The 23,109-nt window shown below is 39.2% G+C and overlaps 1 protein-coding gene and 1 non-coding gene across 3 annotated transcripts in view; both read right to left on the minus strand.

Moving 5' to 3' along the window:
* ip6k2b (inositol hexakisphosphate kinase 2b) overlaps positions 1-21,194 on the minus strand; it is a 35,437-nt gene extending 14,243 nt beyond the window's left edge. The window contains exon 1 of one of the 2 annotated variants that reach the window (XM_042406300.1): positions 21,110-21,194. Coding sequence is in view for 1 of the 2 variants with exons in the window: in XM_042406299.1 (XP_042262233.1) it covers positions 13,325-13,332 (8 nt within the window). In the remaining variant the exon portion in view is untranslated. Of the gene's footprint in view, positions 1-13,324; positions 13,348-21,109 lie in introns of those variants that run through there. The other variant, XM_042406299.1, reaches the window with a different exon arrangement.
* Positions 21,158-21,230, minus strand: trnaf-gaa. Its single transcript has one exon. It is a non-coding gene; the product is annotated as a tRNA-Phe (tRNA).
* Between the last annotated feature and the right edge of the window lie 1,879 nt (positions 21,231-23,109).

Genomic DNA, 23,109 nt, shown 5'->3' on the forward strand with positions numbered 1-23,109 from the left:
AGATGTAAACTCAAAACTCCCATCTCGTGTACACACGAATCACTACAATGACGGACTATACTCCCCTGAAAAGGAATAAATCAACATCTTTCACCCCTTATTGATATGCAGATCAACTATGTGAATGGTTATTCAGTGCTGTGGTCACAAGTTCAAAGCCAAGCACTTGCTATGCTTCTCAACCCGGTCAACACTGCAAAACTAAAGAGGCCAGAGCAAAACAACATGCAAACTAAATTTGGTCTTGTGGTAGTGAAGTAAGCACTTATTCGTCTTAGTAACAAAGTACCAAGTATTCATCTGTTTTCAAGATATGTAGCTTGGATTTAAACCAAATTTTGATCCACTCCAATACTGACAGAGAGCATACAGTAGAGTGTTGTTGCATGTCTGGGAAGACTGGTGGGTGGAGACTGTTGAGAGAACGAAAACAAACTTTCTAACCTTATGGCCTACATCAATTTTTTTCATCAGGGAGAAATGTGAGTAGCTTTATCTCTGGTATGTTCCCTGCGGACACCTGGAGTTAATATGCACGGGAGAGGTGTAAATATCAACTGCTGTCAGCTTTGAACAAAACCAAATCTACGTAGTCTTATGAATACAATCTGTCGAGAGTGGGCTTTGCAATGGAATAAATTAGTTAGTCAGTTTGACATGATCTGAGGAGTTTAAACTTTCAGAGTCTTGCAGGTCTTGCAGGTCTACGTTTCTCCCTGCAGCTCACTGTACATTAATGACTTCCATATGACACAAGCAGGCAGAGACTGAGCAAAAGAGTCCGATTTACATAAACAAAACCACATCGTCTGTTCCCCACGTGTTACACAGGACGTCACGTGGAGCCTAGGACTGCCAAAAACTGGAACCATAATATTTTGATTTTCACACACACACACACACACACACACACACACACACACACACACACACACACACACACAATATATGTCTTCTTTTTGAACTGGACACTGAAGATTCAGCCCAAAATGAACATAACAGGGAGACATTTACCATTCAAGGACTTCCATGAAACTGAAGTTCATCGGGTCACATGGAAACACTCATTGTTAAAACTTGTGTGCACGTTTTAAAACTGCCTCTGAATTCTTTCACTGACCTACTCTCCGTCTTTGCACTGCAGTTCAACTTCAGAAGATTAATGTTCTTTAAAAGTTTTTGCAATCCTTAAGACAATGTATATGATTAAATGGGGTGGAAAGTGTATAAATAGTTGAATCAGGGGTTTAGTCTTGCATCTGGGACAAAGTGTACACCTGCTTGTGCCCGCAATTCAGATTAATGAGTGGGAGACAAAATGCTGGGTTTGTTTGTTTGTGTCTTTGCTCTGACACAGAATTTCCTGGTGGCTGGTAAAAAGTGCAAATAAAATCTTTTTTTAGGTGCAAAGGTTATGAACACGAATGTTGTCACCACTGTGTGCAGTGGTCTCACTGTCAAGTGCGCTTTGGTGGTCTTCTTTTTCCAGGAAAAACGGGGTAAACATCATCTGTTGAAAGTCAGAGCTGAGACTCCTCCCCACTTGGCTGTACAGAGGGACAGAGGGAGCATGTTTTTGTTTTCAGTCTGCAGATGTAAGGGCTTTTGGAGTTCCCTCACATATCAGTGTGTGAGCATGTGTTTGTGTGTCTTGGGCGTATGTATGTGCAAGCCTGTGTGTGTGTGTGTGTGTGTGTGGGTCTGTCATAGGCTACTTTCGGGGACAAATTTCAGACTAAAGTCCAGTTAATTAGGGACAGCTTGTCCAATGAGGGACAAAAGCCGTGTCCCCGATTGGGAAAAAGCTGATTTGTAGGCCAGTGGTTAAGGTTAGGGTTAGGGTTAGGAAAGTAGTGGTTATGGTTAGCGTAAGTTTCCAGGAAATGAATATAAGTCTATGTAATGTCCCCAAAAGTGACCTAGAACAGCATGAGTGTGTATGTGTGTATGTGCATGGGTTAGTGTGTTTAAGAATGAATATAGGTTCTCTATGCTCCAGCTGTGTTATGTAACAGTCCAGTGAATCCAATCCGACTGTATCTAAACCCCATGACATTACACTGACACAGAGTACAATCTGTTCAGAGGTAACAGTCCAAGAAATACAAACTCAAATACACACAATGTGTAGTTTTTCTATGATTTCTCTGCTGGACTGTTGCCTGGCTCCAGATTTGCCGTGGGGTAATTTGATTTAGTACATTAAATATATATAATATGAAACATATTGCCAAAAAGTTGAAATAATAAAGGTCTTAAAACTGGATGTTTACACAAGGCTCCATGGGACAGGACCTCAAAATTAGGTAATAAATAAATCTTTAAGGTCATATTATGACAGTTGATATTGTGCTTTAGTGAAGCCAAAATTTCTATTAAATTAGCACAAATCAGTTTACATGCAGTAAGACTGGAGCAGTTGCCTGCTTTTTCTGGTTGGTAATCCAGCCTTGTTCATATCATACTTCCTGGAAGACATAGAACTAAATCAAAACTCAAAATATATACTTGATTTATAGTAAATAGGCTTAAAACCAGCCTGGTCGCAAGAATAAAACGTTGGCATTGTACATCTCTGCAAACCACAGAAATGTTGAATATCTACGTTTCAACACGTGTAATACGTGTCATATCAACATTTCTACAAAACGTAGCATATTAACATTTCAACAATATGTATCATATCAAAATATCAACAAAAGTATCATCTCAACATTTCCAAAATATGTATCATCTAAACATTTCTAAAGTGACGTATTTCACATGCGATCTATATGAGCTGATCTTTCCTATTAGGAGGAGGAGGAAGGGTCGGTAGATGGTTAGTAAGTTTCTTGGTAGCAAGCTGGAAATCAGCAGAGGGCACGGTTCGAGACCACCTCGAATCAATGCCCGCTTCCGGTTTCAACTGAAAAAAGCTGGTGTTTTATGCGAGATGTCAGGTTTTCATCCGGAGAAAACCGAATGAAAACCGGGTGTTTTTAGTGAGACATCGGCTGTTTTTATTTTATTTTTAATTTTATTTTAACCCAAACCATGATCTTTCCCTAACCCTAACTAAGTGGTCTTTGTGCCTAAACCTAACCAGACCTTAACCACATCGTTGTCACACCATACAACATCATTATTCAACGGGTAGAAATGTTAATATGCTACATTTGTAGAAGTGTTGATATGGTATGTATTACACGTGTTGAAATGTATATATTCAACGTTTCTGTGGTTTGCAGAAACATTCAATGCAAACATTTTGTTCTGGCGATTGGGTTGCTTAAAACATGTACTAGTCATGTCACCTCCAGTGCTGTGTACGCATGGATCTGCTATTACTCATTATATTGTGAGATTACCAGCATTTGGACAATCACATTCCTAAAGGACAAACGTCTTCATGACGAGTTTAGATTTATATGTTTTATGCCATCAATGCCATAGCCACTGTATCTGGTGCACGCTAATGTCTTTATCTGCAAAGATACTCTTTTCACAAAGCTTGCATCACAACTCACGTAAAATCTGGATCTTATTTGTTATCAACTTGGGGTGAGCAGACCTGCGTCACCAGACAACACTGGTGCTCGAGTGTGAATGAGCTTAGTTCTGTGTAATGACTGCTGCTGAAAAGCTAATAAGCAAGTCTGGCAACTGCAACATTTCATTTGTTAAGTTTTGAGGTTAGCTGGCAGCTGGTGGGTGACTATGGTAAAGTCGCTAAGGTCTTAAAAGCATTTTAGTGTTTGTTAGGTCTGAACAAATTAAGAATAATGTTAACGGGACTTTTGCAATACTGACTAGGCCATAAAACTTACTTTCTGCAACCACGGGAGGTATTTCCTGCATGGGACAAAATGTTAGCTTCCTGATTTAAGTTTCTTACACACATAAAGTTGGTTTGTGTGCAGACAGGAGAGGTCTGGAGTACATCTGGCTTTCAGTACATCTTATTTCAAGGCCATCATGTATTTTTTTTGGATCCCTAAATGTGGATCACGGCTGTCACTATGGAGCCAATTCATTACACACCAGTTTCTTTTGTTTTTAATTAGAGCCCTGATTCAATACCACTGATTAGTGCTATCATGGTGAGAAACCATCAATATCTCATGCTGTCAGAAGCGGTTTAGAGAGGGCTGCTATTGACTCTGCGGTTGCATATACTTTGTATCCACTTGCTATCATCAGCAGCAGCAGTGACCCAGGTCAGGTCAACTCTGCTAACCCAGTGTCCACAGCAAAACAGGCTCAGTCTAAGTCTTTCTGGGTCCCAAGTGTTCTCAATTTGCAGCATATAAAGCTGCTTGCACGTGCAGCCACTGTTGCTTAGTCGAGTCCTTAATGAGTCCCTTAATACACTGTCCAGATGGTTTTGTTGACTTTGAGTGACTCACTGGCAATATCATTCACAGCAGCATCTATTCGAAAATGCCATCGCAGTTTCGAGCTTCTGGCGTGAGTTAGGAGAGAAAAAGAGGGGTCTTGCTTCATTTTTTTCCCCAGGGCTCCTGACAGGAAAGAGTTATAGTGGAGTGCTTTGAGAGTTATCATGCATTCCCCAAACTTCTATTTCTGATCCAAAAACTGAACTAGAGTTCCTAGTATTACATTACATAGAATCCAGAGCTGCATGTTTAGCAACTCCACATCAGGGTCTCTAAGTTTGAGGGATCGCAGCAAATGTAAACAGGTTAGAGTACCTGAGTGCCTACATAAATCCACATTGTGCACCACTTTACTTACACTTCTTTATATTTATAATAGGAGGAAATGTGAGAGACTTTAAGTATTGCACAGCCAAGACTACTTACAATAGTCATAGGCACAGCAGAAACACAATGCAAACATTTTCTTTTTCTTTACTGACTTAGCAGTTGAAGGTTAACTGTAACAAGAGCTTGGCTGTTTAAGTTTCAGGGCACAACTGAAGTTTGAATAATTCACAGCTGTAAACTACAGGTTGAGCAGCATTTCCATGATGCAAACAAGCACACAAATACATACGTGGGAATACAGTTGGTTTCCAACAACTTGTTCCATCTCGGATCTGGTTTCAGCTCACTAACATAAGCTCAAAGTCTAAATCTCTTAAAAACCTCTGCTTTTATCATTTAAGAGCAATGAACAAAACTTTCAGGTAGTCATTTAGATAAATGTATGTGGCATAACTTGAGTTTTAGTCTTTTCAGCTTCAGTCTTTCCTTTCAGTTCCTGAATATTTAAGAGATGTTTTGTTGCACCTGAAAGTAGTTTTCACAAGCACTTCAACAAGCTGACTCAAGCTCAAAATGAACTGAACAGTAACACCTCAGATAATACACGTGACAGCATAAAGCATTATACCTTAAGATGACAAACCTGCAGATATCCTAGTTCACGTTTTCAGTGTACATCTGACTCATAGATGCTGCTTTGCTCCTGAGGCAGCATCACAAAAAGTTTGTTCATTTCCCTAAAGAAACCTGAAAGTGCTGACTCAAAAGGTAGACCTGAACTTCCCTGCAGCACGAGACAGTCTTTGCAAATTAAAACAGGCCTAAAACAGCATTGCTACAAACTAGAATGAGCGGCACTTAGGACTTAGCCTCGTTATAAATAGTGTTGAAAAATGTGGACTGAATGTAATGAACCCTTTAATGAGCACTAGTAGCACACCTGTCTTCCATTCACGTGTCTCAATCTTCCCTAACTTTCCTACCACTTTCCTTCCACCATCTGCAAACTACGTGTTGTCAATCAATAACACATTAGTTGTTTCGAATCAATCTGTGTGGAACAGATCCCTGAGGCGGGTTGATTGACTGTAACATTGTGACGTCTGTTTTGTAGCACTTGATGTTGAGTGTGTTTCAATGTCACATTGGTATCTAGTCCCTGTTAGTTTGGGTGAGTTACTCTTACTCTGAATACAAGATAATTATGTTTCTACAGTATATTAATGTAAATCCAACAATGGATTCAATGTATTGAAAAACAACTTGTGCCGGGGTTAGGGTTAACTAAATAAGTAGCAATGTTATGTTCAAACAGATATGAGAACATAAAAAGTATAAATATAGCTACTGTATTGGAGTGGGGGTGCAGATCAGGCTGCAGCTCTGTGATTAAGTATTTGTGGGTGCTTGCTCTGAGCAGTAGTATCGGGGTACTGCAGTGCTTTTTTTGCTTATCCTCAGTGCACGTGATGGTGGATGCACGTTTCTGCAGAGGTTACTATGACTAAAGAGCTACACCTCCCCATCCTTCCATCACTCACTTGCTCTAGATCACTCTCCATCTCTCTGTTCAAATTCAAAATACAGTACAGCTCTCCCTCCTCCTCTTATGTATAACATGTTCCCTCTAACACATCACTGTCCTCACCTTGTCCTTGTAATTGTATTTGCACTTGATAGTGTGTTGCTTAGGGTAAATCTGAAAAAATATTCAAAATAAATCCTTCAATGCATTAGCTTTCCCCAGTTTTGCCATGCAATGTCTTCTCATCATTTGCATATGCACTTATTCATAACTGCAGATGCAAACACACCCTTCTCTCTCTTATCACATATCTCACTTGCAGTATTTGCATCATTCAAAGTGTTAACCAGTTCCTCCTACGACATATTGACAAACTCACATCATCGATTACTTCTTTTGAGTGTATTCTCATCTCTTCCCTCCCCCATCCCACCTGCGTCTCTCTCTCTCTATCTCTCTCTGCTGCCACCCCTCTCTTTGCTGCAGTGTGGAATTTTCCAAGCACAGCGCTGCAGTGCTCAGAGTGACGCCGTAAAGGAAGACGAAAAGTAAGGAGGAAGGATGCAGGATGAAGGGTGAATGCTACTTAACACAGACCACAAGAAAACCTCAGCCTTTATATGAAGCATTCACCACCTCATCTTCCTCCATAAATTCAGTGGAAAAATACCAGACAGACATTCAGTATAGAGACACGAATAGAGACATGGAAAGCCCTCAGTAAAACACACGGAGGAGGAGGATGTGCAGTTATTTTAAAGTGGATAACACTAGATACTACTGAATCTTTATATTTTAACAAATAATATGAATTATAACCAAATGCCTTCATTACCATGACTATTAGCATTACATGCATTTATTGGCATTACTATGCTGGGGTTGCCTAAACTCTAATGGTATCAAAAGTTGATATGACATACATACAGTTAAAATATATATATATATATATATATATATTATACTACATATATAGGATATATAAGTATATATATAATTAATCACATGCCTGAAATAATAAATTTCTTACCAAATATAGTATTATAAAGCAATGTACAAGCCCAAATAATAAAAATTCTGTGCATTTAATGGAATTAATGAATAAGTGAATAAAGAGCCTACATACTGTACATTAGCAGCCTTCAGTCATAGATTCCCATCTCCACATTTAGCAATGGAAACCATATTGCTCCTCCATGTTACTCTGGGCTGACATGAGATGAGAAATTTACATTTCTTTTGTTGTTTAGTCATTTCCTCACTCTGTCATTTCCTAAATTCTAAGAAACTGGGCCTACATTTTCCCAAACGCATCCCAAAAAGTAATTTCCTGTTATTTTTTTTTTTTTTTGTATTCACAAAAGTAAAGAGTCTCTGATGTCCAGTATAAACACGACATGGCTGTCTTCCCAGAATTGCCATGCTTCTCTTCTGTATGTACAGTAAATGTGACTATTTACAAATTAATAACACAAAATACAGCATCACTATAAAGTGTTATTGGAGGATGTGCGTTAATTCTCAGCAGTAGATAGAATGGTTGTTAAGGACGAACGGCTCCCAGTAGTTGATCTGCTAATGTCCTTACAGGAAAACAGTCATGCCTCAGTCAGATACTGCAGCATCTTTGGTGTGAAAGTGGAGGAGGTGGCTGGAAATGTGTTAATGACATTCTGTGATTGTGACGACTGCACAGCAATGGGCTTCTGTGGTAATGTGGTAGTGACTGTGGTCGAGGTCATTTAGGTGGGTAAATAACCGGGGCAGGTTTTTTGCTGCAGTCTATTGGGACAACGTGAGAACGATGACATTGTAGATGATAGTGACAGAGGGAGGGTGAAGGTGTGTGCATTACTACACTGTAGATCATTGTTCTGCGTCACCAGTGATGTGTAGGGCATGACAGCATTTACCCTGCTACTGGGACCGTCCCAGACCCTTCATCTCCAGTAATCTCCAGTAATAGTCACACACAGTACATAACATGCAGGAGTGTTGCATAATGTACTACAGCTTTGTGTTGAATGGATCACATATAGCTAATTGCATTACAGTAATCTACAGAGAGAAACACCTCTTAAACATGGTGATTTGTTTTAGAAAAAGAGCAAATAATCTTATTTACTGACAGATTTTGTGCACTTATTTTAGGAAAACAAGATTTTAGGACTCAATAATAGACTTGTTAAAATGGATGGGCGTTGCTCTGTAAATTATGCAACCTTAAGTGGATACCAAGAAGTACCAAGAACTAAAATTCCCTTAAAATAGGACTGGATATGTTAGGGAAATTCCTCAGCATCCAATCCAAACTGTGAATATGTCACGGAGCGGGTTAGAGGATGGTGTGTTAGCCAAGACTGGCGATGAATGGAGCATTGGCAGCAGGTTGATAAAAAAAATATTAAGGAGGTTGGACACATGAGATATACGGTCTCTAGGGTAGCAAATGGCAACCAGAAGCCATTCCATCCTAAATCCCTGTATCATTTGTTGCTCTCTTTCTGTCACTTTCTGGTGCCAAAGGAAACTAGACCCAGTGAGCCTTAGTGACAGGAGGGGTTTTATGGAAATCCCGCAGGGCTCTGGGACCCAGACCAGAGCAGGCCACTGCCACAGGTGCCAGTCATCTGTCCTTGTATGAGCAGTATTAGGGACATTGTCAAAGCAAACTGTGCCAAAAGTGAAGAGGAGGAGGGTCGAGGAAGGTTAGTTAGGTAACCAGCTCAAAGCACAGTTATTAAGTAAATAGTTTACAGTAAACAAATAAGGTATCCTAACATCAGACACACTTCCAAAAGTATCCACCTATTCATCTATCAACTTTTAATATGAAAAAAAGTGTATTCTTTTCTCTAACCAGCTCTATAGGAATGTGTCTGAACTTCTGGCCTATGTACTGTAGTTTCAGCCTGTCTGACTCAATTTGTCCTGTGGAATAATCCTGGGGTTGCATAACCCTGACCCCCGAGCCCACCCGCAGTAAATCCCGGAGATCAAGAAAAAGGATCAGACAAAAGGAGGACAGAAAGAACAATGAAGAGACAGGATAAAATAGAAGGGGCCGTGGATGTAAAGTGACTGGACTGGCAGGCAGCAAAGGCCATTTGGCCCTCTCCTCTGAGAACACAGACTGGGTGAGAACACTGTGGCAGCAGACGGAGGGCACTGCCAGCAAAGAGAGTGGCTTACTCTGTGAAAACAAATGTCAACACAAACTCCCAATGAACGCTGTCTCCATTTGCCTTGTGCTGTCAGGAGCACGGACGTAGCAGGGCTTTTAAGCAAATAAATTAAGTGAAGTGTTAATTATGCCAGCAGGAACTGCACTGGTAAGACATAATGAAATGAGGCAGATGAGAAGTCAGGAGATTTTCCAAACTAATCTGTATTTCCCACCTATTATCCCTTAAAAAACAGTTGTCCTGCCAAAAAAGAGCTGGGAACTGGGACAGGCCTCCCCAGGCTTAAGGTAAACTATCTGAGAAAAGTTAGACAAGGAACAAGCGAATAGGAGCAACCCAGAAAATCTTCTTGGGTCATTAGGGTGGGATGGAAGTAACCTACAGAGACAGTGCTAAAAACAGCCTTGTCGTTTAGTAGGAGAGAAAGAGATGTAAATTACAGCCTGTGCCAGAGTATAAGGGGACACATTTGCTCTTAACGAGAACAGCTTAAATATAGCCAGAGAGGAAGGGGGAGCTGAGATAGAAACCTTAAGAGTTTGCAATCACTTCTCTCCATACATCTCTTGGCACATTTTCCACCTCTTACTCCAACTAAGATACCTTAACATCCAGTGTCAGTGGACTTACGCATACAGCTATACCCAAATAGAAACACTCCATCAAGATCATAAAAACATCTGTGAAAGAATTGAAGAATTGATGCATGTAGAATAATTGTTGTTTGACACTTTTAGGCAAAGGTCTGAAACAATATAGAAATAGAAATATAGATTTCTAGTACAAGTATAAAAAGTGGGTAACCTTATAGTGGCAGTATAAGAGAAAGATGTCAGCAACAGTCGGATTATTTAAAGGCAAAGTCCACTTTAGCTCCATCTCCTCTTTCCATCTGTTACGTCTGAATCCCTTCTTCCTCCATTCTCTCCATGCCACACCTTCCTCCCAAAGAGCATGCTCAGACCAACCGAGGCCAACAGAGAATTCCCCGAACTCCCTCTTGCCTAAGTCGGAGGTGAAAAGTGAGCTGTCAGAGATCTTGTCACCAGCTAAAGTCAACACTCAACTTCTGCTTACTTTAGTCACAGCAAGACGCCTAAACACAACATACTAAGTAAATGTAAAAAAAATTAAAAGAAATCTCTGAGGATTTGTGCACGAGTGTAAAAACATGTGCATGTGAGTGTGTTTGTGATATGCTGATGCATTTGCGTGTGTCTGTGCATGAATAGCTCCTTATCAGTTATCTATCTTCTGCGGCGAGCCAGTGTGTCAGCAGAGCTTAGCTGACCTGGAACTCAAGCAAGCATCACCACAAGGAGCAAACGCAAGCACAAGTGTGTCCGGCACAGAGACCTTTTGCTTACATAAGGTTCAGGGAAACTGATCGTCTGCACGTTACAGCTGCACAACTCCCAGAGGGAGACAACTGATTCCTGACAGGCTTGGCTTGAGAAAGAGGAATGGAGACAAAGTTCTTGCAATGGTTGAGTAATATTTATTCTTTCTACAATTGAAGGAGAGAGATTTCTTTGAATAGAATAATTATCTGCAAGATACGTATGGCTGGTTGATGTTGAAATGTCTAAAGATAATTATTATGAACTAGCTAGACTTGTCTCTGAGAAAAGCAGGAGCTTCTACAGAGTCCATCGCATTATACACCATAGACCTTTCTCATTATCTCACTGCGAGTGCTTCACGTAATTGAGGTAGATGGGGTCACAAGAAGATAACTTTCAAAAACTAAATTCTGGTGTGTTTCATACAGTGATAGGAAACTTTTTTTCAGGGGAGACATCAGGATATAATTGCTCCTTTCAGTGAGATATAATGGTCTTAATTTGACAAATAAAATAAAAGGAAATGTGGAAAGACAAAATTATTTGTATTGTTAATATTTTTATTCACAGCTGAGAAAAAAAATATGTTTCTGGCAAAGATAAGCACATTATAAGATTTAGCTAGACTTAGCATTCAAAAATCCTTTCATTCAAATTAATTGCTCAATTAATTAATTACTCAATGTCATTTGTTATCATAAAAATGTTGATATTTTATCTGCACACATTCATTGAAGGAGGAAAGTTGAGATTTTATTCAGAAGATGAAAACATTTAAGTTCCTTTCAACACTGTAGCTAATACAAGATGCTAAAACATCTCAAGCCTCATGTAGGAGTCAATTAGGCAGGCACTGATGTTTCCATGCACATACAATAAGTTTGCATGTACAATATTGTTGCTGTTGCTGAAAAAGCCTTTCTTTATGTACACTACATACATCTGAGAATGACCATTTTGCAGGTCTAGACTGGAATATATTTTCTCCATCAAGTAAATTAATCACATTTAAGAGCTAATGTACCTAAAAATATAAATATGATGCTTCTACCTCTCTATATGACGTGATTAGCTCTAATTGAGTTTACATCAAACTTACAATCACTGGATACATATAGTACACAGGCTTTATGGACTGGTAGGAGTAATGCTGCTGGTGTCACATGATAGTCTGTGTGTGTGTGTGTGTGTGTGTGTGTGTGTGTGTGTGTGTGTGTGTGTTTTAGTGCTTCTCAGGCCCTGAACGCATCACTTATTCATCCTAACCCTTTCACCTTGTGTTCTGAGATGCAGGTATGTGGTAATGTAACACCACGATTCCTCTGACGCGTGATGGATCAGTGGATCCAGCCGGCAACTTAACACCACACACAATCAATATTCCAGTATACTACAATGTGCATAAGTTTCTGTCAATGAGAGCAAAGACAGAATGAGTTCAGAGTGATAATTACACCGACCCGTTTTTGAGGTTCCCAAGAGAAACGGTAAGAATAGAGTAAAATGATCTCATCTCATAGTGACCTCAGCAATGTCCCAACACGTGTGAAAAATGAGAGGACCTCGAGGGTGCGACAATTATCCTGATAATCAGGGCATCGCTGCTGTCAATTAGTGATCTTGGCTGAGGATACTAATTTCAAAGAGGATGGATCAAGATCTAGTCCAGAGTAAGGTGATCATCAAATCAAATGTAGCAGGAATTTGAATGGCTGTTGCTGATGTGGGACTGAAATATTAGCAGACTCAAAATTAACTTAACCAATTATTGCAAACTTGTAAAGTCTGCTGTCTGCTGATATGTTTCATTACTGCATCATTGTGTACTGCAGCAGTGTAGTCAAGTCCTTTTTGCCAAACACAATGAACTCTCAAACCACTCTCTCTTTCCTGGATCAAGAAACCATCTGATCTGTCTAAACAGCGGGCAGGGCGGGTGAATACATGACACTAGGTCTACATAAACACACAGAGGGAGGAGGATGATTGGTAGGCTTGCAAAGATATGGTTGCTTCACCTGGTGTTTATAAAACCTCATATCTGCTGAACTGACAGTCCTACCGCACTTAAGGTCACCTGGCAAAGGCGATGCCAAACGCTGCCAGTGACTCCCCACTGACCACGGGTGTTTAACAGATGACACCACTGCCTCTGTGAATCCCTGAAACATCAGAGTTGACCTATCATTGGGCTTTGACTGGACCAGCTCCCCTATCATCAGAGGACTTACCGGAATCATCAAGCGCTTATCTGTACCTTTCTGTCAAACGATATGCCTCACTGTCAGGGCTTTCAGGATAATTTTCTTTTTGCTGGAGTCAGTGCTGAGTTAGACTCTTTCTCTGACTATCTCACATTCACTAAATGTGCACATGCACCCTGCCAACACCCTCGTTGTGTTTCCTCCTGATCTGAGCAACAGGACACAGCTATGACAGGGGTCACAGCGACAATAACCCCTAACACATTGCAGCAGCCACCTCATGCCAGCACTCTTTTAAGGTTCATTCCCATGCTATAAATAAAGACTTTGCAATGTACTGGTCAATGGGAATTCTTACCCTGACATAGAAGGCCTAGTGCTGCAAATCCTTTTCAGTAAAGAGTCTCTGTGGCATGCGTCTCACTGGATCGCATTACACTGCTGTCTATCAACAACTGAGGAGAGAGAGGAGAGGAGAGGAGACACGACCAGAGATCATACAAGTCAAAAGAGACCCTGTTAAATGCTTTCTATCATAGGACATCTATCGTATGGCAGAGTCACATTTTCAAGTACGCAACAGATGCTGACAGTAGATCAGTTCCTTGATTTGCTGGCTAACTTACAAGAGAAGGTTTAGACCAAATGTTCTGGCATCTTCCCAGTTTTCCATAAATGAGTTACAGCTCAGGGCTATGCTTTCTGCAGGGTGTGGTTTGTACATTATATTCCTGAAAGGATATTTATAAGTCTTAAACAAAATCCTTGTCTAGACCAAAAAATGAAAAGACAGCAGAAAAACACTTTATAGTTTTAGACATAATCTCTATCTACAAACATTACAAAAGACAAAAACATCAAATTCGTTCTCTCGATCTGCTGAATGTTTGTTGAATGTTTGAGTATGTTAACCCCATGTTCAGCTGTAAGGTACTATAAATACTCTGTAAATAACCAGAGAACATTACCATCTTCCACCATAAAAACAAATACACTTTTCAGTTAGGAACATTTGATCTGATATTCATTTTTTCTGTTACTGAGATAACAACAGAAGAATAGGAGCTGCTGCCGCAAGGCAAACAGAACTCAACTATACTTTTCACTTCATTTGTTGCTGACAGGAAACATTTGAGCAAATCTGTAACTGCAGCCTAAATACACTGACCTTCATATCAATTACAGGAGTTTTTAGGCACAGGTGTGATGCTGAGATAACTGACTCACAACACTCAACTAAAAGCCGGAGTGAAAGTAGTTATTTACTGGGAAATGAAAGGAAAAACAAAATGAAAAGGAAAACTTGATTGTGATTGTTTTGCCCTGATATACCTGATGGGAGTTCCACATTTATGTTTTCATTTTCTTGCTGTCTGTGATGAATAGAACAGCACAGGCAGCAATGGTGGGAACAACAGAGATAGAAGAGGTACAAGTTCACAAACAAGATCCCCAGCCTCCTTATCTACCACATACATGATAAGAAATAAGTCTTTTAAAAACAAGGTCCAAATGCACTGACTGTAACAGCCCTGAAGTCACTGACAATATTACCAGAAATGCTTTTGGTTTGTTAGACAATTGTCCAACCTGAATTGTCTAACCTGACTATGATAGGGTCATATCAAATGGTTATATAACATTATGTATAATACCCAGACTGACATGGCACAAGGAAATGCCAGAGTCAAATCTGTAAAAAAATGTTAACTGAGCAATGAACGTGACTCCGTGATAAGGATTTCTATGTCTCTCTTTACCTGTTGCACACCTGTTGCAGTGGCTGCTATTGCTCAAACCTCACTCTGACATGAGGAAAATGGCAAAAAAACAAACAAACTGGCTTTTTCTGTTTTTCAGACCAAATCACACAGGCAAAACAAGTTCTTCTGATATAACCTGATTCTGGTTTGTCTAAGTTACGTTATTTTCCAAGATGGAGAGAGTATTATAATCAGTGAAATTGTGTTCTCTATAATATCATACAACAACACAGCTTATACTGTGCTGACAGTACATGTAGACATTTCCAAAAATAAATCCAAACAGTGACCTAGAATGGTTTATATTTTAGAGTCTCATCAAATTTGAATATATGCTCCTAACCTGGATAGATAGCCCCATTATCCGGCCCTTTTGTGTTGCTTTCTGTTGTGCATGAACATTAGCCATCTGGTGCAGGGGGAACTAGAAACAGGTAAAGGCCTTATTCTTTGGGAATGAGTGAATCAGAATGGCCTTCATGTATTTGGCACTATGCCTGTAACTAAGAGAAAGACCACAGTCTGCACTTGAATGAAACAATACCCATCTCTGGCTCTTTTTTGTGTGTGTCTGGGTCTCACTTTCTCTAACTTCACTTCATGTATTAACCCTGGGGCGTCGGTCATCCTGTTTCCTACCCAAGTTCAATGGCTGTGGCTGTGGCTTCTTTAGGCCAGTACAATAAAGGCTACTCAAGGGCAATCTAAGGTCTGAAAAGAGGAAGTGCACTTGGGAGTGGGCTTGGGTAAATACAGGAAGTGGGACTATTCAGAGTCTCAGCAATGCAAAACAAAGCGTTCATCCGGTCTTCAGTGCTGACATACAAACTGCTGAGTCTAACACATGTGAGTCCTCTCGTGTCTTAATCGCGTCACTGGACAAACAGACGACTCAGCGGCTGACACGAGAGAACACAACAGACCTTTTGCACTGCAGAGATTTTGACATGTCATAAGATCATTAATTAACAATCGCTGCATTCAATTTTAAGTGTTCCAGCTCTAGGGTCATGGTATTTTGCATGTTGGCTCACTAGCACAACTCATTGAGACACTTAAATGGAGCTGGACCATCATTAACATAATTAGTTACACTTGTGCTTTGCCTGCTACAACATTCAGTAGTTTATAGGTGATCAGCAATATGAGGGGATTCTTTTTGTGGAAACACTCAGTAGTTTACTATATAGTGAGTGATAAATGTAGATTTCAGATGCATATAAATCATCATCATTCTGCGTCAACACTGACAGGTGTAGTGTCTCACAACTGTTGGTTTTCGCATCTGTAAAATGTGCCACGATGATTTTTAGGATTGTTAGCAGCAGAAAGTTGTGTTCATGCTACTGAGACAATTTTTTTTCATTTAATTGTTGCAATCTTTGAGGGCACTTTATACGGCATAAATGTTACACTCAGAATTTGGATATATTTGGATATAGTGCACTATATAGTAAATATACAGTACTGTGCAAAAGTTTCAGGCACCCTAGATGTTTAGATTCTTAGCCATTACGCAATACCATCAGGGACGTGTCTGATTGGTCCCAGATTTATTCATGACAGGACAATGACCCCAAGCATACAGCTAGAGTCATAAAGAACTATTTTCAACAACAAGAAGAATGATGAGTCCTGCAACAGATGGTATGGTATGGCCCCCACCGAGCCCTGATCTCAACATCATGGAGTCAATCTGGGATTACATGAAGAAGCACCTGAGAGGCCTAAATAATAAATCCACAGAAGAACATTCTTTCTCCAGGATGGTTACAACAACCTACCTGCAAGTTACCATGAAAAACTATGTTAATGTGAACTGAGAACTGCTGCTGTTTTAAAGGCAAAGCTGCACACAGCAAATATTGATTTCATTTAGTTTTCTGCTGTTTACTCAACTTTGTAAGAAGTTAATTGATAAATTAAAACAATTTATAGCAATATTTTTGTAAGCATTCTCACTTTACTTTTAATGCCTAAAACTTTTACACAGTGCTGTATAAAATTAACTTCAACTACAATTCAGCTGTATGAGTGAATATCTATCTAATCAGCATAGGTGTAAAACTGTGACTAGCAACTGGCCTAAAATATATATCCTGCACATTATACTGGATCACTATTCATTGTTTAATTATTTTACACAGTCACACACACATTCTTACACAAAATTGCACTAAGTCTCCTCAAAATCTCTACCTGACCACAAAGTGTCAAAATGATGTGAAACATGTGAGTTGTATCTGAATCATCTGTCCCACCACTGAGTCATTAACTCACAAAGGATTTGTATTATAACTGTGATCCAGGTGATGCAGAACTTATCCTCAGTTGTCAATGCAACAGTGAAATAATCATAGGTGACTTTATACAAGATGTTGCCAGAAAGAGTCTAACTGAACTCTCTCACATACACAACTCTGGTACCACAAAGTATAAGCTATGCATTTCATACATTCAACATCATGGTTTGGGATAGCTGCCAGACTTTCGCAACTGCTGCCTCGCACCACATGGCCACAGCCTGTTACATAATAACGCTGCAGTTATACGTTGACTAATAGCGAAAATGTTTTACAGATAATCATTTTTCTCTGTCATTTACTGTATGTCATGGTCCCTGCTTTTCTGCTGAGCGTCTGCATTGCAGCAAATTATTAACACTGAGCACAATATACTAATCAACAGTCATTAAAAAAAGAACTCAACATTGTCCTTTCACATCTTTCTGTCAGGTTATAAATTAGTTGAGTTTTTTAAAAACAAAAAACATACACAGACACAAAAAAAACCCTATTATGTCTTGGAGGTTTGTTCGAGTGAATGTTTTGAGAAAAAAAACTTGTAAATTGTGTTCAATATAAAAGAATAGATGTAAACAATTTTTTTCCAAATCGAAGACACGTTCCGTCACACACCCTCTCAATGTATCTGCTTTGCAAACACACACGCGCACACACACACACACACACACACACACACACACACACACACACACACAAAATAAACACCTCACGTGTCGTGTTCAGAGTGCACTGGGTTCAGCCTCCTCTAGGAAAGGTATGTATAAATAAACTAAGGAGTGGTGTCTCCACTGGTGGATGGTCGCAGGCAAAGAAACAGGTTTAGGAAGTAGTTAAATACCGAAACAAGAGATAGAAACAGATAAACGTTACTTTGTGTGGTAGATAAAGAGAAAGTAGTAAGGGAGCGAGGAGGTCCAGAGAGAGCGTTTCCACTAACACGAATGTTTAGTTTGTGATTAAAAATGTGTTGCAAGGGGTCGACGTTCATTCGTTGTTTCTTTTATGAGTTTGCAAGAGGGAACGTGAAATTCCTTTATGTTATGATGTATATGATTTCATCATGCAAAATCAAAGTTCATGTACAGTAAGGAAGTACTGAGTGAGAGCTACTCGAGAGAGTAAGGAAGTAAACAGAGAGAGAGAGAGAGGTATTGGGTGTAGGAGGAGTGTAAGGTTGTGCCTGACGAGGAAGGCAGATTCTGAAATATGTGTGAATTGATGGGATATAATGGCACATTTGGTCTCTGTTATTGTGTAGCCATTTTGGAATGCTTCAGCCATCATACAGAGAGGACTGCAACTTTTAATGTGAACCCATTTTGAAAAAGCGAGAACTAGAAACTGTCCAAACAATAAACAATAAGTCTAGCAGGCTTATATTTGAAGATTCAAAAAATGTGTTGCCAACTATCCAGAAGGCTTCCTAAGTAGTAGTGGGTAGTGGTGAGTTCCCAGGATTTACTGTAACCTCTGCCAGTTAATTCACTCCATGACGTCAAACAGGAGACACTGAGGTCACACAGCAGTCATGTGACTCACTGATTAGCATAAAACTGTTGGGATGTTGGGCCTTTAAACCAACAATAGCATGATGAGACAACAGCCCTAAGGGCGATGTGTTGGTGTGGGAAAGTCACTGCACGGTAGAAGATGCAATATGAACCAAAACGCCAAAACTTCCTCACAGTAGTATACTGGGGTGTGCATGTGTGCCAGTTTAATTGGCTAAAACAGTTCTTTCCCTACTGTACCGAGTATTTATCCCACTACATTTCCTGGATGATGTTGCATTGTGCTGAAGCAAATTAGCCAGGAACAACTGTTTTGTTGCACTACCCTTCATGTTTTTGCCGGACACCTCTGTGATAACACCTCCCCATTCTCCCAGTACATTGATGTAAATAACTGAATGAGGAACCCCATTGTTTTAGGAACGCTGTCCCACCTGCTGTGACACCTCTTGCTCAGGCTGAATGGGAACAAGTAGACAAGTCTGGGAAATAAAAATGTTGTATATTTTCTTTCATTTTTTCATATACTGTCTTAATACATTTTTATGTCTTACATAAAGCTCTTTGAATTGCCATGTTGTTTAAAAGTGCGAAATGAACCATTATACTGTATGTAGCAGATACGTTGACATTTACAGTCCTCTCTTGAATATGAAGCATGTGGTGTTTAATATGCTGTTTTATTTCATGCGAGCTAAACCCTGCCATTGTCTTATTTTGAGTAACAGCAGGAGCTAAACTCAGGAATTACCTCTGAAACTATGTTTCTTTAGAGCATTCAGCCTTGAGTTTCTATCCCTGTGCTCTACTATCTCTATAACAGAGATGTTTTGTTCTTGTACATGTATACATTTGTATTTTGTAGACATGTCTATCCTGGAATGATAAAAAAAAAAGTCAGTGTACACTTAACATTAACACACTTTTTACATAAACATAAACACATAAACACAAATTTTCACATTCAGTGGGTGTGCTTGTTTGTTGAACATACAGTGTTGATTATGTCAGAGTCTAATAAGATACAATATTTATTTTAAAGAAACACCTACAGTTTTGGTTTAATGCTCAACGTCTATTTGAACTTTCTATACTAACACAGTTAATTGCCTTGAGGTAGACTGCAGGCTGAGTTGTTTTTAATATTTGATGAGGCTCAATGATTTATTAGACAAGACCGCCACCTGGTGAAATTTCACATGAACTGGTTTCCTTTTGGTTGTAAGCACTATATATAGCTGATTTACATTACATTACATAGGCTACATGCTTGTATGCATAATGTAAATGTTCTCTAATTGTTGTATCAGGTGAACTGTTATTCACTGAGCATGAGAAACATAAAACTGCTAAACGCAAACATTTGACAGAGGAAGAAAGTAACACATTAGAGTATTTAAGTGCATACATGAGGTACTTGTACTTTATTTTGTACTATACATACTTTAAGATTTCACATGGAAAACGTATGTGCTTGTAAATATGATGAACTGCTACATACTATACACCCCTACAATGTAATGCAATTGAAAAACTCATGTAACCACAATTAAAAACTCCTTTGTGACACTTGTACCTTTGAATATACTGTAGTCTTGTGCAACACCATAAAAACTGCATTGCACTGCAAGGTTTTTAATATTTCTGGTAAGTGTAGATTAAAATGTCAAACAGTACCTGGTGCAGTTATATTAAATGCTACTTATGATGCATCAATAAGTTAACACTCTGAAAGTCACTTCTGTATGTTAAACTTTGATGTTCAACCAAGGTTATTATAGTTAACTAAAACTAAGCTAAAAACTAAAACTAGGTGTGAATATACATTTGAACTGTTATAGAAATAAAAACTAGACTTTAGAAAAAATAAAAATATAACTAACTGTGTACTTACAAAACTATCTAAAATAAAATAAAAATATACAGAAAATGTCTTGTTTTAGTCTAGTTTTAGTCTTTGTCAATTTGGTCAAATTTGTCAAAACATCAAGCATGTAGATGCATTAGTGCATACTGTACTTTTATTTAGACTGAGATGTCTACATGACTGAGTCTATTGCTCTCACAAAGTGTTATGTTTGTATTTTAATACCTATTCTGAACTTCTTAAATCTTGCCCCTGACAAATACCCCCATATTATAATGAAAAAACCCTAAAACTAATACTGAAAGTAATAAAAACTAAACTAAAACGAATACTGAAAGTAATAAAAACTAAACTAAAACTAATAAAAACTAAACTAAAACTAAAACCGAAACTAATAAAAGCCAAACTGAAACGAGCAAACACACTCTGGAAACTAACTGAAACGAAACTGAACTGAAAACAAAAATTAAAAACGAAATGAAAATAAAAACTGATGAAAAATACAAAACTATAATAACACTACGCTCAACGTGAGGTTAACATCCCGTCCATTTTGATGCCAATGAGCAACTTATGCTACTATTTGCAGAATGAAAGTTAACTTTGTACTTTAAAATTGGGCTGGAGTACATATCTGCATTTTCCAGTTTTTGGCTGCGTACCAACATGGTTTTCACAAGCACAATGAATACTTACCGTGTTCTCACTTGACCTCGAAGAACAGGCAAAAGGTTTCACATTCGCTGCCGAAACCCGGGATCGAACCAGGGACCTTTAGATCTTCAGTCTAACGCTCTCCCAACTGAGCTATTTCGGCGCGTCTGCATAATAACATATCCCCTACAATTATATATAAAAACTTCTACGGATAATTAGCATAATTGTCTGTGTTATTTGTGTAACCGGGGATGTGCTTTGTGTTTCCTCACGACGGCTACATAAACGTAGCTCACCTGTGTGAACGCTTCAGCTACTCTTCAACACGATGGGGAGGCTGGAAAACGTTTCTAAGCCAACAGGAGCCCGATTTACGAAGAAAAAGCGATACGAATTATAAAAATATGTTGTTATCGGGAGCTAAAGTCAGCAAAGCCGGTACAAAAGATCAACAGAGAAACACAAACTCCGACATTTAGCCGTGTTGAGCTTAGATAGTGTTGTTCTAACTTTTGAACACAAGATGGCGCCACCGGCAGCCATAAAATTCTGGTTCACACTGTGAAAATAATTAATGGCACAATCCTTCAGAGATTTTCCTTTTCTTTAAGTGTAGTTTCCTGACTCCACCTTGCCATAGATGCACTATAAATCAAAAAGCCTCTGCCCCAATCAGTACTAACTTACTTACCTGAAGGAGATTTGCATGTTAAAAATGTTTAGATGGAATGAGGTTGAATTCATATGAAATCAAGACACTTTTATTGCTTCCCATTGTCAAAAAAATCAATACATTTACTTTATGTAAAAAGTAAACCTATTTTATACCATTACTTCTAATCTAAATTGTAACAGATATGGAGAGGATTCATCATAGGTTTAATGATCTTAAGTGCAGTATATTTTAGAATATCAATATGGTAGGATATGCAGTGTATGACATACTTACTGTATACATGTATATCAAATTACTTTTCTGTTATTGAAAAATCTGTGTCAGTCACTTCTGAAGTCTCCAGTGCTCCTTGAACACATCAGAGCGATACTGATAAAAATGTCTCAGTGATCAAATTACATTAAAATGGATTAAATATTGGTCAGATCAGAGGGTGTCAGACCAGGGCCAGTTGGGACAGTAGGTCCTGTCAAAGCATTGCCAGTCTATTGTGCTTTATTCCCATCCATTACAGAGCTCAGACAATGGCCAAAACATTTGTCAAAGTCAGTAATGGGTGAATGCTTTGCCATAAATCACGAAAGAGCAGGGAGGAGGCACTTAAAATACTTACTTGTTGGCTATTCTGTGACTTATGTGTCTTTTGGATGACACCCAAATGTGAAGGCATTGTAGGATCGACAGGAGCAATATTGTAAGAGTCTAATGGGTCAACAGTGGTAGAAGACAGTGTGGCTAGCTAATCTTATCTGCTTTTGGTGTTTGTTTTGTCTAACGGTTCTGCAGTGATGCAGTGCTATCCCTTTATTAGTCATATGATATTCCAATGCCAGCTTCTATGCCTCCCTTCCCTCCTCTCTTTCCCCTCTAATCTCCCCTCTATACTGCCTCTCATACTCTGTCTCTCTCCATCTCTTGCATGTTTTTGTTCCTCTGTCATCCCCCAAGGTGACTTTCCTTCCTTCACAGACACTGCAGCTGTTCCTCGCTTTGTTCTGAAAGGCCTGAGTGTGGGTAAGAGATGAGAGAGAGATGCAGACTGGTGGAATAAAGAGAAGGGGAACCAAGGGAGGAAACGGGGGTGTGAAAGAGGAGGGGACTGATTAGATTATCAAGCAGGATGGAAGAATACATTGTTGATTCGCTGAACAAATCAGTTCTGAGACAAACATACACACACGCACGCACACAGACAGATTTGCTCTGGTAAAGTAGACAATGAAGTGTCAACATGAAGAGATTGAGCAGCCTCGACAGATGCTTACCTGACTAACAAGTTTTATCTTCATTAGTACTGGTGATTAGCACAGTTGTCACATCACAGTGAGGCATAACGAGGGTTCACTACAGTCAGCACTAAATA

This window comes from Thunnus maccoyii, chromosome 3 (genome assembly GCF_910596095.1).
Source record: "Thunnus maccoyii chromosome 3, fThuMac1.1, whole genome shotgun sequence".
In the NCBI taxonomy this organism is placed as follows: Eukaryota; Metazoa; Chordata; class Actinopteri; order Scombriformes; family Scombridae; genus Thunnus; species Thunnus maccoyii.